This window comes from Balaenoptera borealis, assembly GCF_965194805.1.
Source record: "Balaenoptera borealis genome assembly, chromosome: 12".
Classification (NCBI taxonomy): Eukaryota; Metazoa; Chordata; class Mammalia; order Artiodactyla; family Balaenopteridae; genus Balaenoptera; species Balaenoptera borealis.
In genome coordinates, this window is record NC_138869.1 from 44177772 (window position 1) to 44197723 (window position 19952).

Sequence of the window (19952 nt, forward strand, 5' to 3'; positions counted from 1 at the left end):
GCTGTAACCTTGGATAAATTGAGGGGTTTTTTTGTACTTCATTTTTCTTATTATTGAAAAGGACAAAATGGCACTTGCTCTGTTTACCTCCCAGAGATGCAAGAAAAAGTGTTTACCTTGGGTAAGACTGTTACGGAGCTGTGATTTTCTAATCTATAAAATGGGGGAGTCTCTTTTAGCTCTAAAATTTTAGATTTTAATTCCTTTTTTGTTAAAAATGATGACAAGAGTTTCTAGGAATGTTTTTCCCTTTGCAGTTCTCATCATATGATACATTTTTTTCCCCCTTAACCAGGCAGTTGCAGTGGTGCAGAATGGCAGACCTCAGTCTTGCAGATGCATTAACAGAGCCACCTCCAGAAATTGAGGAAGAGATAAAACGGGACTTTATTGCCACACTGGAGGCAGAGGCCTTTGATGATGTTGTGGGAGAAACTGTTGGAAAAACAGACTATATTCCTCTCCTGGATGTTGATGAGAAAACCGGGAATTCGGAGTCAAAGAAGAAACCATGCTCAGACACTAGCCAGGCTGAAGGTAAGTAATTAAGCCAGACTGGATAGATAGGTTCAGAAAGTAGATAAGGGATTACGCTTTGGGTCATAATCTTAGAAACCTTTGAGGAAACTGAACTGAGTTTTTTAGTATAGGCTAGCAACTTTCTCTTTATCTAAATTTCTTGGAAACCAAGGAGGTAGGTTCATTACCCTTCAGTAGAGTATGTGTTCTTGAAGCTGTAGATCACTCTTAACCCTCAAGTTTCTTCTATAATGTCTCAACTGCTATATAATTTGCCTCTTAATTTCCTAAATTAAACTGTCTGCTGTGCCTTTTCTTTGAAAGTAGCTTTGTAAAGTTAGATACTTTAAATTCTGTATTTATACCAAGACAATTTGGAACAGAGTCAGATGCCACCTGTCTTTGAGAGTAATCCTAGGTCAGGATTAAAAAATGGGTTAAATCCTTTAAAGGAGATTTGCTGTCTTTATATATTGCTGGGTCAGATTTGCTAACATTTGATTGAGGATTTTTGCATCTATGTGCATGTGGGATATTGGTCTGTTGTTTTCTTGTGAGGCCTTTGTCCGGTTTTAGAACTGAGGTCATGCTGACATCATAGAATGAGTTGGGAAGTGTTCCCTCCTGTTCTGTTTTCTAGAACAGTTTGTGTTGAATTGATGTTTTTTTCTTTAATGTTTGACAGACTTTGTCAGTGAAGTCATCTGGATCTGGAGTTTTCTCTGTCAAGTTTTTAACTGGGAATTCTGTTCGTTTAAGAGATACAGAACTGTTCAAGTTTTCTATCTTTTCAAGTGAGCTTTGGTGTTTTGTATCTTTCAAGGAATTGGTCTGTTTCCTTTAAGTTATCGAATTAATGGAGATAAAATTATATTACCTTATTCTTTTAATGTCTGTAGGATCTCTTGTCATGTCCTCTCTGTTTTCAATGCCTGCTTGTATCTTTTAATATTTCCTTCATTCTGCTTACTTTTAGTTGATTTGCTCTTTTTCTAGTTTTTTAAGGTGGCAGCTTAGATCATTGATTTGAAACATTTCTTTTCTAAAATAAGCATTTTTTAAAAATTGAGATATAATTGACATAAAACATTATATTAGTTTCAGGTATACAACATAATGATTCAATATTTGTATATATTGTGAAATGATGACACAAGTCTAGTTAACATCCATCACCACATATAGTTTGAATTTTTTTCCTCTTGTGATGAGAATTGCTAATATCTACTCTCTTAGCAACTTTCAAATATAGTACAGTGTTATTATTAACTATAGACACCACGCCATACAGTGTATCCTCAGGACTTATTTTATAAATTTTTTATCTTATTTATTTTGACTCCTTTCACCCATTTGCCCACCCCTCACCTTTGGCAACCACCTAAAATAGGCTTTTTTAAAAAAAATTTACTTATTTTATTTATTTTATTTTTGTCTGTGTTGGGTGTTCGTTGTGGTGCACGGGCTTTCTCTAGTTGCAGTGCGCCGGCTTCTCGTTGCGGTGGCTTCTCTTGTTGCAGAGCACGGACTCTAGGCGCGCGGGCTTCAGTAGTTGCAGCATGCGGGCTCAGTAGTTGTGGCTTGCGGGCTCTAGAGCTCAGGCTCAGTAGTTGTGGCGCACGGGCTTAGTTGCTCTGCGGCACGTGGTATCTTCCCAGACCAGGGCTTGAACTCATGTCCCCTGCATTGGCAGGTGGATTCCTAATCACTGTGCTGCCAGGGAAGTCCCTGAATATTTTTTATAATATTGTTTTAACTCCAACATTGGCTTATTATGTATATTTCTTTTAAAAATTGTTTTATATTTGACCTAGAATTTACTGTGTATGTTAATTTCTTTCAGTTTGCCTTCCAGTAATATTCTACCATTTCATGTATACTGTAAAATTCCATGCAAGATAGTAAATGTCCAATTCCTTTCATTTTTTGTGTTATTGTCATACACATAATTGGACTTATGTTAGTTACCTACCTTGTTACTATTTTTGCTTTAGCTTGTCAATTACCTTTTAGAATGAATAAAAATATGGGAAAAATATACCTTTACTCTAATTTTTACCGTTTTGGGCATTCTTTATTTCTTTGTATAGACCCAAATTTCTGTCTAGCACCATAGTCCTTCTGCCTGAAAAACTTATAACACTTCTTCTCTTATAGTACAAATCTGCTTAGCAGTGAATTATCTCAGCTTTGTTTTATTTGAAAAACAAACCTTAAGTTTTGGAAGGTACTTTTTGCTACGTGTCTATTCTGTGTTACTTTTTTCTTTCAGTAATTTAAAAGAAAATTAGTTGTCCTACTTGCATGGTTTCCTATGGGAAATCTGTTACAATCTTGATCACTTTTCTCCCCCACCCCCCCACCTTCAAGGCTATCTTTATCTTGGGTTTTTAGCAGTTTGAACGTGTTGTGTTTAGGTGATATTTTGTTCAGTTTGAATGTCTTGTGTTTAGGTGATATTTTGTTATTTGTCCTTCTTGGCTTCTCTGAGCTTGATCTGTGCTTTGCCTCTTTCTTTCTCTCTTCTCCTTCTGGGATTCCAGTTACATTTTTGTTAGATTTTTGAGTATTGTCCCACAGTCCTTGGATGCTCTGTGTTTCATTTTGGGTACTTTCTTTTCATCTATCTTCAAATTCCCCGATTTTTTTCCTGGTTGCGTTGAGTCTAATGATGAGCACTCAGTGGCATTCTTTATCTTTAATATCTTTACTGTTTTTAACTTCTAGCATTTCTGTTTGACTTTTAGAGTTTCCATCTCTCTGCTGAAATTATCCATCTGTTAATGCATATTTCTATCTCTTCCACTATAGACTTTAACACATTAATCATAATTATTTTAAATGTCTGTCCGGTAATTTGAACATCTGGGTCATCTCTCAGTCTGATTATTTTGTCTCTTTACTGTTTTTTTCTGGTACTTTTTATGTGTATCTTAATTTTTGAGTGAATGCTGGACCTCACATGTAAAACAGTAGAGACTGAAATAAAATATTTATGCCTGGAAATGAGTGTATGGTCAGGCCACTCAAGATGGCTGTTCTCTTGCTCTCTGTACATCCCCTTCTTGACCAGTGCCTGCTTCACCTGTACCCTACTCACATGCCCGACCTTCCTACACTCTTGCCCCCGCCCCAGCTGGTGACTATTTTTATCAAAGGGATAGTGAGGGGCGTGCACCTCTGCTGGTTTCCCTGGTAACTAATGAACCCACCTGACGTAATTCTCCTATAACTGGTAGTCCCCCCCACCCCCCGCCGGTAGTGAAGACTGCTACCATGTCCTGCCTGCTGTCTGCTGCACACGGTGGGGTGTCGCTCCAGGACCTTGCTTCAGCTGTGTAAGGTCCCCCATCCATTACACCGTTGATGTCTCTGTTGCTGACTCTGGGCTCTTTCTTCAGTTTTAGAGCTGGGCAAGCACAGACCTTGTAGGCCTGCGGGGTACAACCCAACAATGGGCAACTCTCTTCTTTTACTAGTTAATTAATACTTTCAAAGGGTTGAAAGGGTTGAGTCAATTTAGGCCAGGGCTGAGCTAGGGTTGGGCTTTGTTGTTGCTCTGATGATTTCAGTGCACTACTGGCTTCAAATTCTTCCATTTCTGGTGTGTAGAGTAGGGACTGAGGTGCTGGAAAGCTTTTCTCAAAAGTTCTTTTCTCAAAGTTCTTGTTCCACTCCCAGCTTTTGGCCCTGCTGTGCACCTGTGTCTCAGAAGGATCTCTCTCTCCATGCTCTCCCCTCCCTTATCAGAAGAGGGATAGCCTGGTAGCGGGCAGGAGTTATTTTATTTTTGTTTTTTGGTCTTGGTTTAGGCTCAGGCCTGTGTGCATGCGTCTTGTGGTTGAGTCTTTTTCTCAGTCACACTATCCCTCTTACATGGATGGCGTTTTCTAAAGGTATTGGCATAGGATCCTGGGCTAGGACTCTTTCTGGCTCCTCCCCTAGGGTAAGAAGGGGTTTTCTTGTTAACTTCTTCCCCAGCTGCGGTGGGTCTTCACCCGGGCCCTGGGGCTGACAGGGTTTGATACTCTTCCCCCAGCAGCTTAAAGCTTCTGTTTGCGTAGGAGAGAGGAGTCCTGGGGGCCAGGGCTTCTTGCCTTTGCTTTTAGTGGCAGCTTTTTCCAGGTCTGCACCACCTAGAGCAGCTCTCTGGTCCCCCCTCTGCCTCCAGTCTTTCTAACCTGCGAGTGGGTATGAACTCCTTTTGTGTCTGTGGATCCCAGGGACCCTTTACTCTCACGCTAGCCTTCACTTAGCCTTTAGCAAATCGTTAAACTCTTTAGTTGAATTCTTCTCACCTGCTTGCATGGCACGTGAGACACAGGAGAACTATTGCTTACCTCCCATATCTCCTTGAGGGGAATGTCTTTCTTTGGATTCCACACTACTTGGTTGCTCTAAAACCTCAGCTCTCTGGTGAGTTTGTTTTTGTAGTTGAGTTGTTGTAGTTGAGTTCGATTTTGTAGTTGATCTGGGTTTTTTGTTGTTGATAGGGTGGGAGTGACATTTCTTCTGGCTTTCTGTAGCCTGAGTGGAAGAGGAACTCCTGCTTTTTGTATATGTGCTTTATTTGGGGGGTGGGAGGGTAACCACAAATGATCAAAAATATTATTGAGAGTTTAAAATCAAATTATATCCGTATAAATATTTACTCCAAGAAAAAAATTGGATTCGTTAATGGAAAATGGAAATGTCTGTTCTCTTTTAATCCGTAACGGTCAGTGGAGTTATTTGTCCTTTGATTAACCTAAAAGGAACACTTTAGTTGGAAGAAAGGAAATGGTACAGAGTAAATATTTTAATAACTTGAGTCATGGCTAAGATACTCTTCCCATCCGCATTAACTTACCCTCATCAGTCATAGGTGGAGGAAGCTTGCTGCTTTTCATTTAAAATCTTCCTTTAGCTGTGCGTGGCTCCTACCACCTGGGACTCAGCTTAGGTGGGTGAGGATAATGAGATGGTAGCAGTAGATTTTCTTGTGGTTCATCTTGGGTGACTTGATCTATGTACCATGAACTTGACCCGAGAGGAGGAGAGTTTTTAAGAAACTGTTTTGCTTATAAAAATTATTAAATTTTTCCTGCTGATATTTTAAATATTTGAATAACCTGTAATTAACCTTCTTAACCACTGCGCCACCAGGGAAGCCCCATCACTGGTGCTCTTGATATGATTTTACAGCAGGCTAACTTAGGCCAACTACTGGAAATTTATCAACCAGCTTCCTGCATCTAGATATAGAAAGGTTAGTTAAGTGGGTTACACATAATGGAACTCTCTGGGCAATGGTGTTTTTATTTCTTTTAATTATTATACACCTACTGTAATTGCCCTTAGCTTTAAAATGAGGGGGAAGGAAAGTGAGACTGCCTTTATGGCACTTAGCACAAAGTAGGAAATGTTGCTTTTTTTCCCCCCAGGTATAGTTCTTGCCCCAAATCTGGAAAAAATGATTTCTCCAGGAAACTATGGTATTTCAAGTTCACAATGTGGGTGCTAGGGATACCTTTTCTGTACTATACTCTTTCCCATTTTACCCCCATTTAGTTGTGCGTCTACAAGTATTTTCCCATAGCATTGCCTCCATAAAATACCTAAATAACCAAATACCTAGAAATGAAACTGTTTTTATTAAACTTCTTCTAAAATGCCTGTCTCCTTGGGAAACAATTCTCAAGATACTTTTTCAGAACATATGTATTACTTTTTTTTTTTCCTTCAAAAATGTTGTCTTCCTAATACTTGTTCAATATCAGCTCTATATGGCTCTATTTTCAAGGCTAGGAAGACAAAAGACAGAAGCTTTCTCTTAGATGTAACAATATAACTTCTGTCACTCTTGTTCATTCAAAACATTGTCACAGATGTTTGAATGAACATCTAACATATTGTTGACCCTTAAACACAAATAGTTGGCAAATTTGTGGGTAAGCCACTTAATTTTTCTGTACTCCATGTGCTTAGATAGAGCACTTATGATATTGAGAGGATACTTACTCCCCAACATTCCAGGAGGCTAAGAACTTATTTCTACAGAATGTTTTAATCTTAAGACAGTGGTTCTCAAAGTGTGGTTCTTGGACCAGCAGTATCACTTGGGACCTTGTTCAAAATGCAATTCTTAGGCAAATGCTGGGGATAGGACTCAGCAATTGGCTTTTTATTTTTTAAATTTATATTTATTTATTTATTTATGGCTGCGTTGATTCTTCATTGCTGCACGCAGGCTTTCTCTAATTGCGGAGAGCAGGGGGCTACTCTTCGTTGCTGTGCGCAGGCTTCTCATCGCAGTGGCTTCTCGTTGTGGAGCTCGGGCTCTAGGTGCGTGGGCTTCAGTAGTTGTGGCACATGGGCTCAGTAGTTGTGGCGCGCAGGCTCTAGAGCACAGGCTCCCTAATTATGGTGCTCGGGCTTAGTTGCTCCGCAGCATGTGGGATCTTGCTGGACCAGGGCTCGAACCGGCGTCCCCTGCGTTGGCAGGCGGATTCTTAACCACTGAGCCACCAGGGAAGTCCCAGCAATCTGTTTTTTAACAAGCCCTTTTTGCAAGTGACTTGGATGCACGTCCATGACTGAGAAACATTGATCCTGGAGAAAGGGCCTAAGTAAGTCCTGGGAAGGATGATAACTAGATACTACAGAACTTTTCATTGTTCAACTGACTGGGGCTTTCTATTGTGGAGCTTTGTAACTACCTTCATTGGCCACCAGAGGGCGATGTTGGCACAAGCCTGACTTTTACACAAGAAGGAGGTCATGCCTTGAGACCATGCTGAATCCTCCCCATTTTGCCCAAAGCGCACTCACTGTGGGTCTCTTCTTCACAGCACACATGCCCACTCACCTTCTTGCTACTTCCCTTCTCTGCCAAATTGATTTGCCAGCAGTGGGACTCTGAAATCCCACTGCTGGGAAAGAGAAGAGATTGCAGGAGAAGAGATTAAAAAAACAGTAAATTTCAATATCCTTATATCTCAGAGCATGTGATTAGTTTAAAAAACTTGTGTTGTTTTCAGTGCTGTATGTATTTAGCTGAGAAAGTTTTCACTTCATGAAATGGGAATCTGTCCCTCTGGGAAATCAGAAAGAAGACAGTATAGCACCTTTCGAATGAGGACGTACCCTACTGGGTACGTCCAGTAGGGTACGTCTAATCATTTCCAATGATTAGAGCCCAAGCCTTATCTCCAGAGAAGTATGCAAAGCTTTTTCCTACTCTAAAACCTAATTGTTTTTGTGTTGTAGTGTTTTTATTCTTCTCTTCTGAGCGTAGATTTTGAGATCGTTAGGTGTTATGTGTATGGTAGAATCTCCGTCTCCCTTTTATTTTCTTCTAACCTTGTGTTGCTTTTATTTTATTCTGGTAAATTGCTTATTGCTTAGTCTTGCAGTTATTACCTAGTCTGGTAATGTCATTTAAATGAGTTTTATATAAGGCAAAAGTAAATTAATTTCAGTGTTCTCTTGAGGTTACTTTGTAGTTTAGTGATCAATCTACAGTCAACAATCTATAGTTGTTCTATAGGTAAGTCAATATAGTTGATCAATCTACAGTTAAACAACAATGAGAATAATAATAGTTAACATGTACTTAACACTGTGCAATTGCCACGGTGCTGCCTCCAGTGTTATTGTGTTTAGTCCTCTTGGTGACCATGGGAAGTAGATATTATCCCGTCTTTCAGGTGAGGCTATTCAGGCTTAGGGAGCACAAGGGAATTGCATTTGATCATTTAGTTTATAGTGACAGAACCACAACCTGAACCCAGATCTTATGATTTTTAAACCCCATGTTCTTTCTGTGAACCCTTACCATCTTCATGAATGCATACTTTCTGATTGATTTAATGTCTCATAGATAACTGTTTTTCAAAACTAAAGGTTCACTTATTTAGATCAAAAGGTAGAATTATTAGACCTATAAACATTATGTTCAGGAAATGTAAATGAGAGTCTTATTTGCATAAAGAGCATGTACTTGAGGACTCTGCTACTAATTCATATGAATTTATAAAACCTTCCGCTTTCCTAGACAGCTATTTCACATCTTCTCTCTGTTCAAACCTCCAGCACTTGCTTTCCTGTTCATATTCTCAGTTGATGACTTTTAGAACAGATAATCAGTAAACTCAATCAAAAGAGAGTTTATGCACCCCCCCATCTCCTAAACTACTTTTATCTGTGCCCTTTACCCTGGTATTACTTTTATTGTCATCAGTGAACTGCTCATGCTCTCACTCAAGGGTACTGCTATAGCAATTGTCTCCTCTGTCTCCTGCATCATCAGTTCCTCTCTTCAACTGGGCCATTCATCAGCATCAAACATACCATAATTTTTTCCTTCATAAAAAATCCTATCTCAATCTATGTCCATCTCATTTACTTTCTTTTATTCTGCTCCTTCTTTGAAAAAGGTGTATCTACTCCCTAATCCCAATTCCTTTCCTCTCATTCTCTCTTTTTTTAAAAAAAAATTTATTTATTTATTTGGTTTTGCCGGGTCTTAGTTGTGGCATGCGAACTCTTAATTGTGGCATGCGAACTCTTAGTTGTGGCATGCATGTGGGATCTAGTTCCCTGACCAGGGATTGAACCTGGGTCGCCTGCATTGGGAACGCGGAGTCTTAACCACTGCACCACCAGGGAAGCCCCCCTTTCATTCTCCCTTGAACCCACTCCCATCTGACTTTAACCCACACCATGTCACCCAACTGCTCCTTTGAAGGTATAAGACTTTACATTGCCAAGGATGAATCCAGGATGACTCAAGGTTTTGGCCTGAGCAACTGAAAGGAAGGAATTATCATCTTGTGAGATTGGGAAGGCTGTAAAAGGAGTAGATTTTGAGGGAAAGGTAAGAATTTCAGCTTATCTGATAGTGGAGAAGATACCTAGTCAAGAGCAGTAGGCAGCTAGATAAAAGAGTCTGGAACTGAGAGGAGAGTTCTGGGCTAAAGATACACATCTGGAGGTTGATGATAAAGCATTGGCTAAAAGTGGTCTTCTACAAAAAATCCTTTAGGAATGGGTTTAGATGTAATCTTCCAAGAACATTCCCTGACTTCCCTCTCCCATCTTCTCCCACAACCCCCTTTATCTTTTCGTTTTCCCCTTGGTAAGTGCCTTTCTTCCTTGAACCTTCCTTTCTCATGGCACTTGTAAGGTCATAGTTAAGCTATCTGTTGTCTCACACTTAAGCTACTCTAGAGTAGGGATAGTGTTTTGTTTATTTCTATATTCCTGCAGAATGACACATTTAGGAAAAGCAAAGAGGCACAGAATAGTTCAAAGTGTACCAGCAACCTCAAGTTGCTCAGTGATAAGAAACCAGAGGTCACAATGACAAGTGAGACAAGTGACAGGGTGGAACCATGGAGAAGCACATCCAGTGACATCATGTAGAGTCTCACAGTCTGTGGGGAGATAAGGTGGGACTGGGAAACTTGGTCAGATATGCGTTAAAGAGAGATCACTGCTCTTGGCACATGGTAGATATACAATCATTGCTCGTTAAACTGAATTGAAGTCATTTTATCTGTTATTGAACTAGAATCATTTCGTTCAGGTTTGGGTTATGTTAATATGCAGACTAACAAGTAATGAATGTCTGCAAACTAAAGTGGTAGGTCTTGGGACTTCCCTGGTGGCGCAGTGGTTAAGAATCCGCCTGCCAATGCTGAACATCACTAATTAGAGAAATGCAAATCAAAACTACAATGAGGTATCACCTCACACCGGTCAGAATGGCCATCATCAAAAAATCTACAAAAAATCTACAAACAATAAATGCTGGAGAGGGTGTGGAGGGAACCCTCTTGCACTGTGGTGGGAATGTAAATTGATACAGCCACTATGGAGAACAGTATGGAGCTTCCTTAAAAAACTAAAAATAGAACTACCATATGACCCAGCAATCCCACTACTGGCCATATACCCTGACAAAACCATAATTCAAAAAGAGTCATGTACCACAATGTTCATTGCAGCACTATTTACAATAGCCAGGACATGGAAGCAACTTAAGTGTCCATCAACAGATGAATGGATAAAGAAGATGTGGCACATATATACAATGGAATATTACTCAGCCATAAAAAGAAATGAAATTGAGTTATTTGTAGTGAGGAGGATGGACCTAGAGTCTGTCATACAGAGTGAATAAGTCAGAAAGAGAAAAACAAATATCGTATGCTAACACATATATATGGAATCTAAAAAAAAAGAAAAAAAAGGTTCTGATGAACGTAGGGGCAGGACAGGAATAAAGACGCAGATGTAGAGAATGGACTTGAGGACATGGGGAGGGGGAAGGGTAAGCTGGGATGTAGTGAGAGAGTGGCATTGACATATATACACTACCAAATGTAAGATAGATAGCTAGTGGGAAGCATCTGCATAGCACAGGGAGATCAGCTTGGAGCTTTGTGATCACCTAGACATAGGAAGGGTGGGAGGGAGACGCAGGAGGGAGGGGATATGGGGATATATAGCTGATTCACTTTGTAATACCGCAGAAACTAACACAGCATTGTAAAGCAATTATACTGTAATACAGATGTTAAAAAAAAAAAAATCCACTTGCCAATGCAGGGGACATGAGTTCGATCTCTGGTCTGGGAAGATCCCACATGCCACGAAACAACTAAGCCCGTGCACCACAACTACTGAGCCTGCGTTCTAGAGCCCGCGAGCCACAACTACTGAAGCCCGCGTGCCTAGAGCCCGTGCTCCACAACAAGAGAAGCCACCGCAATGAGAAGCCCGCACACCACAACAAAGAGTAGCACCCACTCGCCGCAGCTAGAGAAAGCCCGTACACAGCAATGAAGACCCAATGCAGCCAAAGATAGATAGATAGATAGATAAAAAATAAATAAATAAAAATGGTCCACATCAAAAAAAAACACTTAAATTTTAATTTAAAAAGTTTCTGTAACCAAAGGCTCCTACGCATTAACTTGGTCCAGAGGAGATTTATCATCACAATTATCGATATTAGGAGATTTATCATCACAATTATCGATATTAGTAGTACCCAGGTGATCACATTTATCACAGTTGTTTTTGACAAATTATTAACAACCATAAAAGTTGAATCTGATTGGAAATGTTTTTCTAATGAGATTATGGGGGCTATTATTTTCCTTGATTAGACCATAAATCTGGATAACTATTTTTTGTTAGGATGGAAAGGTTTTAACAATATTTAGTCCTATTGTTTTTATAGCTAATAATAGCCAAAAAACCTTATTCACTCAGCTAAGTATGTGGGAATGGAAGCTTTATTATGGTAATGTCTTCAGATCTTTGAGTTACATGCTAAGCATTCCATAACTCAGTATTATTAAACATTATGACCTCTTTGAATTTTGGAAAAGCAAAGAATTGAAAACTACCTAACCTGGAAAGGATTTGTTAGTCATTAGATAATTCACTTTGTTTAGGGGTTTGCTTTTGTTTCACAGATGTGTGATATTTTCTTTCATCCGTATGAGGAAAATGGCATATTTCTTTTTAAAAGTCTCCTATTTGCCGTATCAACATTGTTTCGCTGGGTGACATTTATTCTCTTTGAACGTGATGCCTTTCTTTTTTGGTAGTAGTTTTCCTCAGTTATTTGGCAATACTTGAGAGTCCCTGTGATAACATGACTGTTTTCTACCACCTGCCTCTGGCAGGGGTGTGACAGTGCTGCCAGGTGTGGTGTAGGGCTCCCCCCCAACTCCTCTGGGTATCACCATTCACCCGTTGGCTTCCTCTTGTGCCAAAGCATTCAGTCTCTGTTCCCATCTTGGGTTTGGCACAAAGCTGACTATTGTGGGGTGAGGGAAGGAAAGCATAGGGGAAGTGAGGGCTCACCTGACAGCTTTTAACTGAGTCCCATCATCGCTGCTGTCTCTAAGCCTAGAGTATCTTGGAGTCCTGTTTTCCTATGCCTTCTTTGGGCTGGGGTTTCTCCTTAGTGTGGTCTATTTGCTTCATTTTCTTGGATATTCGTTGTAATTTCTGTTCCACTGGGGGGGGTACCCTTCTTGATTTATAGATCTTTTATTAATTTTTTTAGCAGTCTTTCCTGCTGCTTCTAACTGCTTGTGATAGTATGTTGAAGCTGGCCTGTGTGCTTCAGTTGGCTATCTATCCACTATTTAAGGTGCTCAGTTAAAACAGGACTTTACATCTGTGAAAATCTTCCTTTTTATCCCCATCTCTGTTTCCCTGCACTACATTCCTTAGCAGTTACCAGTGGTGTTTGGTATATTTTTTTCCCCACACCTTTTCTTATTATTTGTGTGTGTTGTATGTCTTTTTGTGAACTACATACCTAAAATGGATTCTTTTTTTTTTTTAACATCTTTATTGGAGTATAATTGCTTTACAATATTGTGTTAGTTTCTGCTGTATAACAAAGTGAATCAACTATATGCATACGTATATCCCCATAACTCCTCCCTTTTGCGTCTCCCTCCTACCCTCCTTATCCCACCCCTCTAGGTGGTTGCAAAGCATGGGGCTGATCTCCCTTGTGCTGTGCAGCTGCTTCCCACTAGCTATCTGTCTTACATTTGGTAGTGTATATATGTCAGTGTTACTCTATCACTTTGTCCCAGCTTACCCTTCCCCCGCCCCGTGTCCTCAAGTCCATTCTCTACCTCTGCGTCTTTATTCCTGTCCTGCCCCTATGTTCATCAGAACCATTTTTTTTTTTTTAGATTCCATATATATGTGTTAGCATATGGTATTTGTTTTTCTTTTTTTGACTTACTTCACTCTGTATGACAGACTCTAGGTCCATCCACCTCACTACAAATAACTCAATTTCATTTCTTTTTATGGCTGAGTAATATTCCATTGTATATATGTGCCACATCTTCTTTATCCATTCATCTGTCGATGGACACTTAGGTTGCTTCCATGTCCTGGCTATTGTAAATAGTGCTGCAATGAACACTGTGGTACATGACTCTTTTTGAATTATGGTTTTGTCAGGGTATATGGCCAGTAGTGGGATTGCTGGGTCATATGGTAGTTCTATTTTTAGTTTTTTTAAGGAAGCTCCATATTGTTCTCCATAGTGGCTGTATCAATTTACATTCCCACCAACAGTGCAAGAGGGTTCCCTTTTCTCCACACCCTCTCCAGCACCTAAAATGGATTCTTGAGTTAAGCTGGTATTTCAAAATTTGATAGACTGCCAGATTTTCTCATTAAAAAGTTGTTTCAATTTATATTCCTCCATTGGAGTATCAGATTACCCATTTTTCTACACCTTTGCCAACACAGGCTATTATCAAATTTAAAAAAAGATTTTATTACTCTCATGGCCAGAAGACGGTATCATTTTTGTAATTCGCATTTTCCTATAGTCTGCATTTTATTTTATTTTTTTGCAATTTGCATTTTCATGTGAGGCAGATTTTTGAAAATATGCATTCTTTCTTGAGCTAGGAAGAATAAATTTTATAAGCTTACTGTGTGAGGGTAAAAGGGAATTTATTTAAGCCAAATATGTTCTAGCTCATATTTGTTCTATCTCTCTGGATAAGTAAAACAATATGTGAAACCCTAGCATGGTGCATGGTGCATACTGGGTATTTAATAAAAGTCTGTTATCTTTCATTCCTTTATTTTCCTCTCTTCTAACAGTTACTTGATATTTTCTTTTCAGTCTGCCTTGTTCTTTTAGGTGGTTCTCTTTAGTTGTTCCTCTGTTACCTGAGATTACAGAATGAATGATCTTTTCAATGAGTTTATATGAAAGATTTCTGCCTTGGATTTGTGGGACCCAGAAGCTTGGACATTGTAGTTTGCTGTCTTCCAAAGTAAAATCTTGCATTTTATATTTTAGTAGCATATGTTCTAGATTTTTACTTGTCTTATGAAAAATATGTCTGTGAGGTTTTTTTTTTTTTTTCCTACTAAGGGAACTAAGCATTATTTATTTATTTATTTTTTAAAAAAGTCACCTACTTTATTTATTTATTTATTTTTGGCTGTGTTGGGTCTTCGTTTCTGTGCAAGGGCTTTCTCTAGTTGCGGCGAGTGGGGGCCACTCTTCATCGCGGTGCGCAGGCCTCTCACTGTCGCTGCCTCTCTTATTGCGGAGCACAGGCTCCAGACGCGCAGGCTCAGTAGTTGTGGCTCACGGGCCCAGTTGCTGCACGGCATGTGGGATCTTCCCAGACCAGGGCTCGAACCCGTGTCCCCTGCATTGGCAGGCAGATTCTCAACCACTGCGCCACCAGGGAAGCCCAGCATTATTTGACTTAGTTCCCTAATCTGTTTTAAAATTAATTAATTAATTTATTTATTTATTTATTTTTGGCTGCATTGGGTCTTTGTTGCTGTGCGCGGGCTTTCTCTAGTTGCAGAGAGCGGGGGCTACTCTTCGTTGCAGTGCACAGGCTTATCATTGTGGTGGCTTCTCTTGTTGTGGAGCACGGGCTCTAGGCACGCGGGCTTCAGTAGTTGTGGCTCACGGGCTCTAGAAGCGCAGGCTCAGTAGTTGTGGTGCACAGGCTTTGTTGCTCCACAGCATGTGGGATCTTCCTGTACCAGGGCTCAAACCCATGTCCCCTGCATTGGCAGGCGGATTCTTAACCACTACGCCACTAGGGAAATCCCTGTGAGGTTGTTAAGTAAGAGTGATTTGTAGGAACCTCTTAGATTGGCAGGCTGACTGCAGAGCTAGGCAGGTTGCTGAAATGTTAGATATCGTCAGAGCCTTTCAGAAAAGGTTGTATGTCCTCAAATTGACCTATACAGTCAGTGCAGTCAAGATCCCATCAGGATTTTTTTGTATAAATCAACAACTGATTCTAAAACTTATATGGAAAAGCAAAGACACTAAAATATAACCAAGACAATTTTGGAAAAGACCTAATTTGCAAGACTTGTGTGACATCATTTCAAGACTTTTTGCAAATACAGTAATCCAGACATTGTGGTACTGGCAAAATGGATAGATTTATAGGTTGGTGGAACAGGAGAGTCCAGAAACACCTACACGTAATATGGTCAGTTGATTTTCAAGAAAGGTGCAAAGGAATCAGTGGAGTAAAGGAACAATTAGATGTCAATGTACAAAAATATGAATAGACCCATATCTTATACCACGTAAAAAATTTAACTCCAAATGTGTCATAGACCTCAATGGGAAACCTAAATGAAAACTATAAAACTTCTAGAGGAAAACATAGGAGAAAATCCTGTGACCTTGGGTTAGGCAGAAATTTCTTAGATATCCCACCAAAAGCATGGAAGCATGAAGGAAAAAATGATAAATTAGACTTTATCAAAATCGAAAGCTTTTGCTGTTCAAAAGACACAGTTAAGAAAACAAAAATACATTTCTTGGATGTATTTTCTTGGAAAATACATTTATGGGAGAATATATTTGCAGAACTCATCTGAGAAGGGTTGGTATTCAGAACAATAAAGAATCTTCAAAATTCAATAATAAGAAAATACATAACCCAATTAAAAAAAATAGTCCAAAAAATTTGACCATTCAATTCACCAAAGAAAATAAAAGAATGGCAAGTAAACAAATGAAAAGTTGCTCAACATCCTTAGTTATTAGGAAATAAGATACAACTATAGTCTATTAGGATAGCTTTAAAAAAAAAAAAAAGCCCTCTGCTTCCAGAAGTGCTGCTGGTGACTTCCAGGTAATCCTCATGTACAGGAGCAGTGATGGTGCCCTGGACTTTCTACATGGGTGGTGGTTGTTGGTTTTTTTTTTTTTTTTTAATATTTATTTATTTGGCTGTGTTGCAGCACGCGGGATCTTTTGTTGCAGCACGCGGGCTTCTCTCTAGTTGTGGCACTCAGGCTCCAGAGCTCATGGGCTCTCTAGTTGTGGTGCGTGGGCTTAGTTGTCCCACGGCATGTGGGATCCTGGTTCCCCGACCAGGGATTGAACTCGCATCCCCTGCATTGGAAGGTGGATTCCCAACCACTGGACCACCAGCGAAGTCCCACATGGGAGTTGTTTTAAGCGGCTCTGTATCCTTGGACCATTTGGTTTGAATCACAGGTTCTAAACCTGTGGTGCTTCATGATGGTTTTATTGAGTATAATAGTAACCTTTGACAATGTACAGAGCAGGAAAGACTAGACTTGGTATTAGGAAAGCTTCTCCTGTAGTCGTGGTGCTTATCAGAGTTTGGATGCCATAGAAATCAATGACTCAGTTCTGTTCTGTGTTTCTGGATTTCCTTTTTTTTTTTTTTTTTTAATAACATTTTAAAAAATTATTTATTTATTTATTTATTTTTATTTATGGCTGTGTTGGGTCTTCGTTTCTGTGCGCGAGGGCTTTCTCTGGTTGTGGCAAGTGGGGGCCACTCTTCATCGCGGTGCGCGGGCCTCTCACTATCGCGGCCTCTCTTGTTGTGGAGCACAGGCTCCAGACGCGCAGGCTCAGTAATTGTGGCTCACGGGCCCAGCTGCTCCGCGGCATGTGGGACCCTCCCAGACCAGGGCTCGAACCCGTGTCCCCTGCATTAGCAGGCAGACTCTCAACCACTGCGCCACCAGGGAAGCCCTGGATTTCCTTTTATTGGATCTTTAAATTTTGGACAGATTTTATCTGCTTTAAGCTAATACTATGAAGAGTGACAAAAATTCTACTAGTTAGACAGTAATTGCGTCTGTTTTTCATTTTTCTATCTGTCACAGCGGGTAATTATTCTTTGTGGTCATTGCAGGTACTTCATCTTCTCAAGCAACAGTGCTTGCCAACGGTGACCACGGAATAGAAGGGAATGATGCCACTGGTAAGTGATTCCCAGGAGTCCCCAAATGTGTGGGTGAAACAGTCACAGTAAACACCTTGATCAGCTCCTTTGAGGAGGATTGTTAGTGGAAGCATATAGATTATTTCTGAGGGTACTCTTGTTCTTGGTGGTTGTATTTAAACCCAGGGCATCTGCCCCATAACATTTCCAACAATGGAAAGAGAGAATTTCATTTGATATTCCTTGAATATCTTTTGTAGTTGTACCACATAGGAGCTGGATCAATCTTAACAATATGCTTTTGATGCAGAATGACCATCAAAAAAATGTTATAATGGAGTCCTTTGGCTGCTACATTTCTTTGGGCAGGTCTCATCCCTGAATGCACACTGCACTCAGTTTGCTTTCCATGGCTCAATGTTAGGAAACTTGTGAGCTGGAAATTAAAAGTTCTTTCCTTTCTGTTGTGCCCTCAGTCTGTTTTTCCTTTATTTTTCCCTTAACTGTTACTTTTGAAATCTGTCTCTGATGCCTAGCCCATTACCAGGGCTAACACTGAGCTCCTGTGGGTTCCCCCAGTGTCTTTGTAGTGAGCAAAATTCTTGAAGCAGTAGCAGGGTCCACAGGGATGTACAATACTATGTAAATCTTTGTTTAGGAAGCTGATATGAGAGCCATGTTGAATTTTTAAAAATAACTGCACTTAATTAGCTTAAGTGCACAATCAGGCTGATACTGTTGACCCAACTGAAAAGACTTTTAACTGGGCATAACGTTTGCTTCACATTACTGCAGGGAGGCAAGTGCTAGCCATGTCTGTGTTCCTCTTCTTGCACGCATACCTCAGCCTTGAGAAGCCTTTCCTTGAGCCACCATAGGATTTCTCGGTTTCTAAGGCTTCCAAAAAGCCTTCTGTTAGCAATAGCAGTTATTCCAGGATTTACTCTTTATTCTGTGACCTTTAGAAATGTTGTATACATCTTTGTATGTTAGGTTTACTGATGACTAGGTTCTATTAGTTGTGAATGTTAGTTTTACCCAGTGACAATAAATCCTTATTAGCAACTCATTAATTAGGAACTCTTTACTTCAAAGGCTAGAAACAACCTGAAGTGTGACCTTATTTATCTTCCAGTTTTGTGAACTGAAATTTTTTTGTTTTTTTGTTTTTTTTGGTAATCTTAGTTCGTATGTAGTGTTCACTGTTTCTGTGTCTGCTTTGAAAACAAAGGTCTATATAATTTTGGTTTTAAGAAAATATTTGTAGAAATATCCCCATGATGAAAGGAGAAGAAGCTTGAACACAAACTTTTAAAAAATGAATAAATTCAGCTTTCTTTAATGAGGAGGCAGTGCTAGGGGAAGGAAAGGCTTGAAGGGATTGATTTGGTTAGCCATTTGGAAGAATGAATGCCATTTTCATCCAGGAAGGAAACGACTACCACACTAGAGTAGGTTTCTTCTCCAGCAGGATGTCAGGTCTGACCAGAGGAGACTCAGACTTTATGTAGCAATTGTTTCCCACTGCCACAGCTTAATTGTGCAGGAAAAAAGAACAGGAAGAACATGCAGCCTGGCCCTTACTGTTTGAGGACTTCAGTTCTCTGGCTGCAAAAAAGAACCCAGCTGTTTATGAACTGCCCAGTGCCATTATGAGAGCAGGTCTTTCTGCTCTTGGATACCTCTCCACCATCGTGTAGAATATAGTTTGCACACCTGGGGAAATGTTGTGTTCCCAACCTGACCTCTTGACTATATGAAAGCAGGTGCTTTACTGAAAATATGCATGTTTCATTGGGGGTGGAAAGGAGTAGGGAGGGGGCCAAGAGTGCATGTTTTCAGAGCATGTTGTGACATCATTCTAATTTGGCCATCACTAACTGGAGCATGTAGCTCCGTGCTCTTTTGAAAATTCCCACTTCTGTTTCCTTCAGGGTGTTATCTATAGTCGTAAGAGCAGACCCGCTCTGCTGACAGTGTATAAAGGGTTTATGAGCATCTTGCAATGTTGAACTTGCTGTTTACTAATGATCTGTGCTTTTCCACCCTTTCCTTCCCTTTCCTACTTCTTCCTCTCTTTCTATTTTTCTCCTCCTAGAAGCCTAGCGTGTCTCTCAACACTGGGGCTGCTGCAACACCAGACCAGTGATCTTTCCTAAGCACCGTTACACTTGTAAAACCTTCAGCATTTTGCAGAGCTTTGCTTTCCTTCCTGGACACGATATAGAAGAAGCTGAGGGTAGTTCTTCGGGGCCCATTTCTGCCGATGCCTGAGCAAACCACCTGCTTCCTTTTGTGCTCCGCAGGGCTTGATGGAACCTCGTTTCCCTTTGTGAGCACAAAGTACCAGATGAATTCTTTTTAATTTTAGTATTTTTATAAAGGTCATCTAATGTCTTTTATTTCTTGTTCTCTTTTAAAACTCATTTTTTTATTTAGTTCAGTCTCACATTTTTCTTTTCTTTAAACATTTTTAGTTGGCCTTTTTCATTTGGTTTTCAGATCTTCAACCTGAATCAGGGTAATATAGCAGCAAATGAGAAGGTGTGCTTTCATAAAGGGATCGAGGCCACCAGCACTGCTGTGAACCTCCCTTCTTCTCTCCCTCCTCCCTCCCTCTGTGAGCTCGCTTTTAGGGTAGATTCATCTTTCAGGCTACCTATGTTTCTCTCTACCTTACTAACATCTGAA

General features: G+C 40.1%; 1 protein-coding gene across 1 annotated transcript in view; it reads left to right on the top strand.

The window, feature by feature from the left end:
• Window positions 1-295: 295 nt before the first annotated feature.
• The window catches only part of MAP4 (microtubule associated protein 4), a 109174-nt gene continuing 89517 nt past the window's right edge, over window positions 296-19952 (top strand). The window contains 2 exon segments of the mRNA XM_082347326.1: window positions 296-537; window positions 17232-17300. Of these exon segments, the coding sequence (XP_082203452.1) occupies window positions 315-537; window positions 17232-17300 (292 nt within the window). The 5' untranslated portion in view covers window positions 296-314.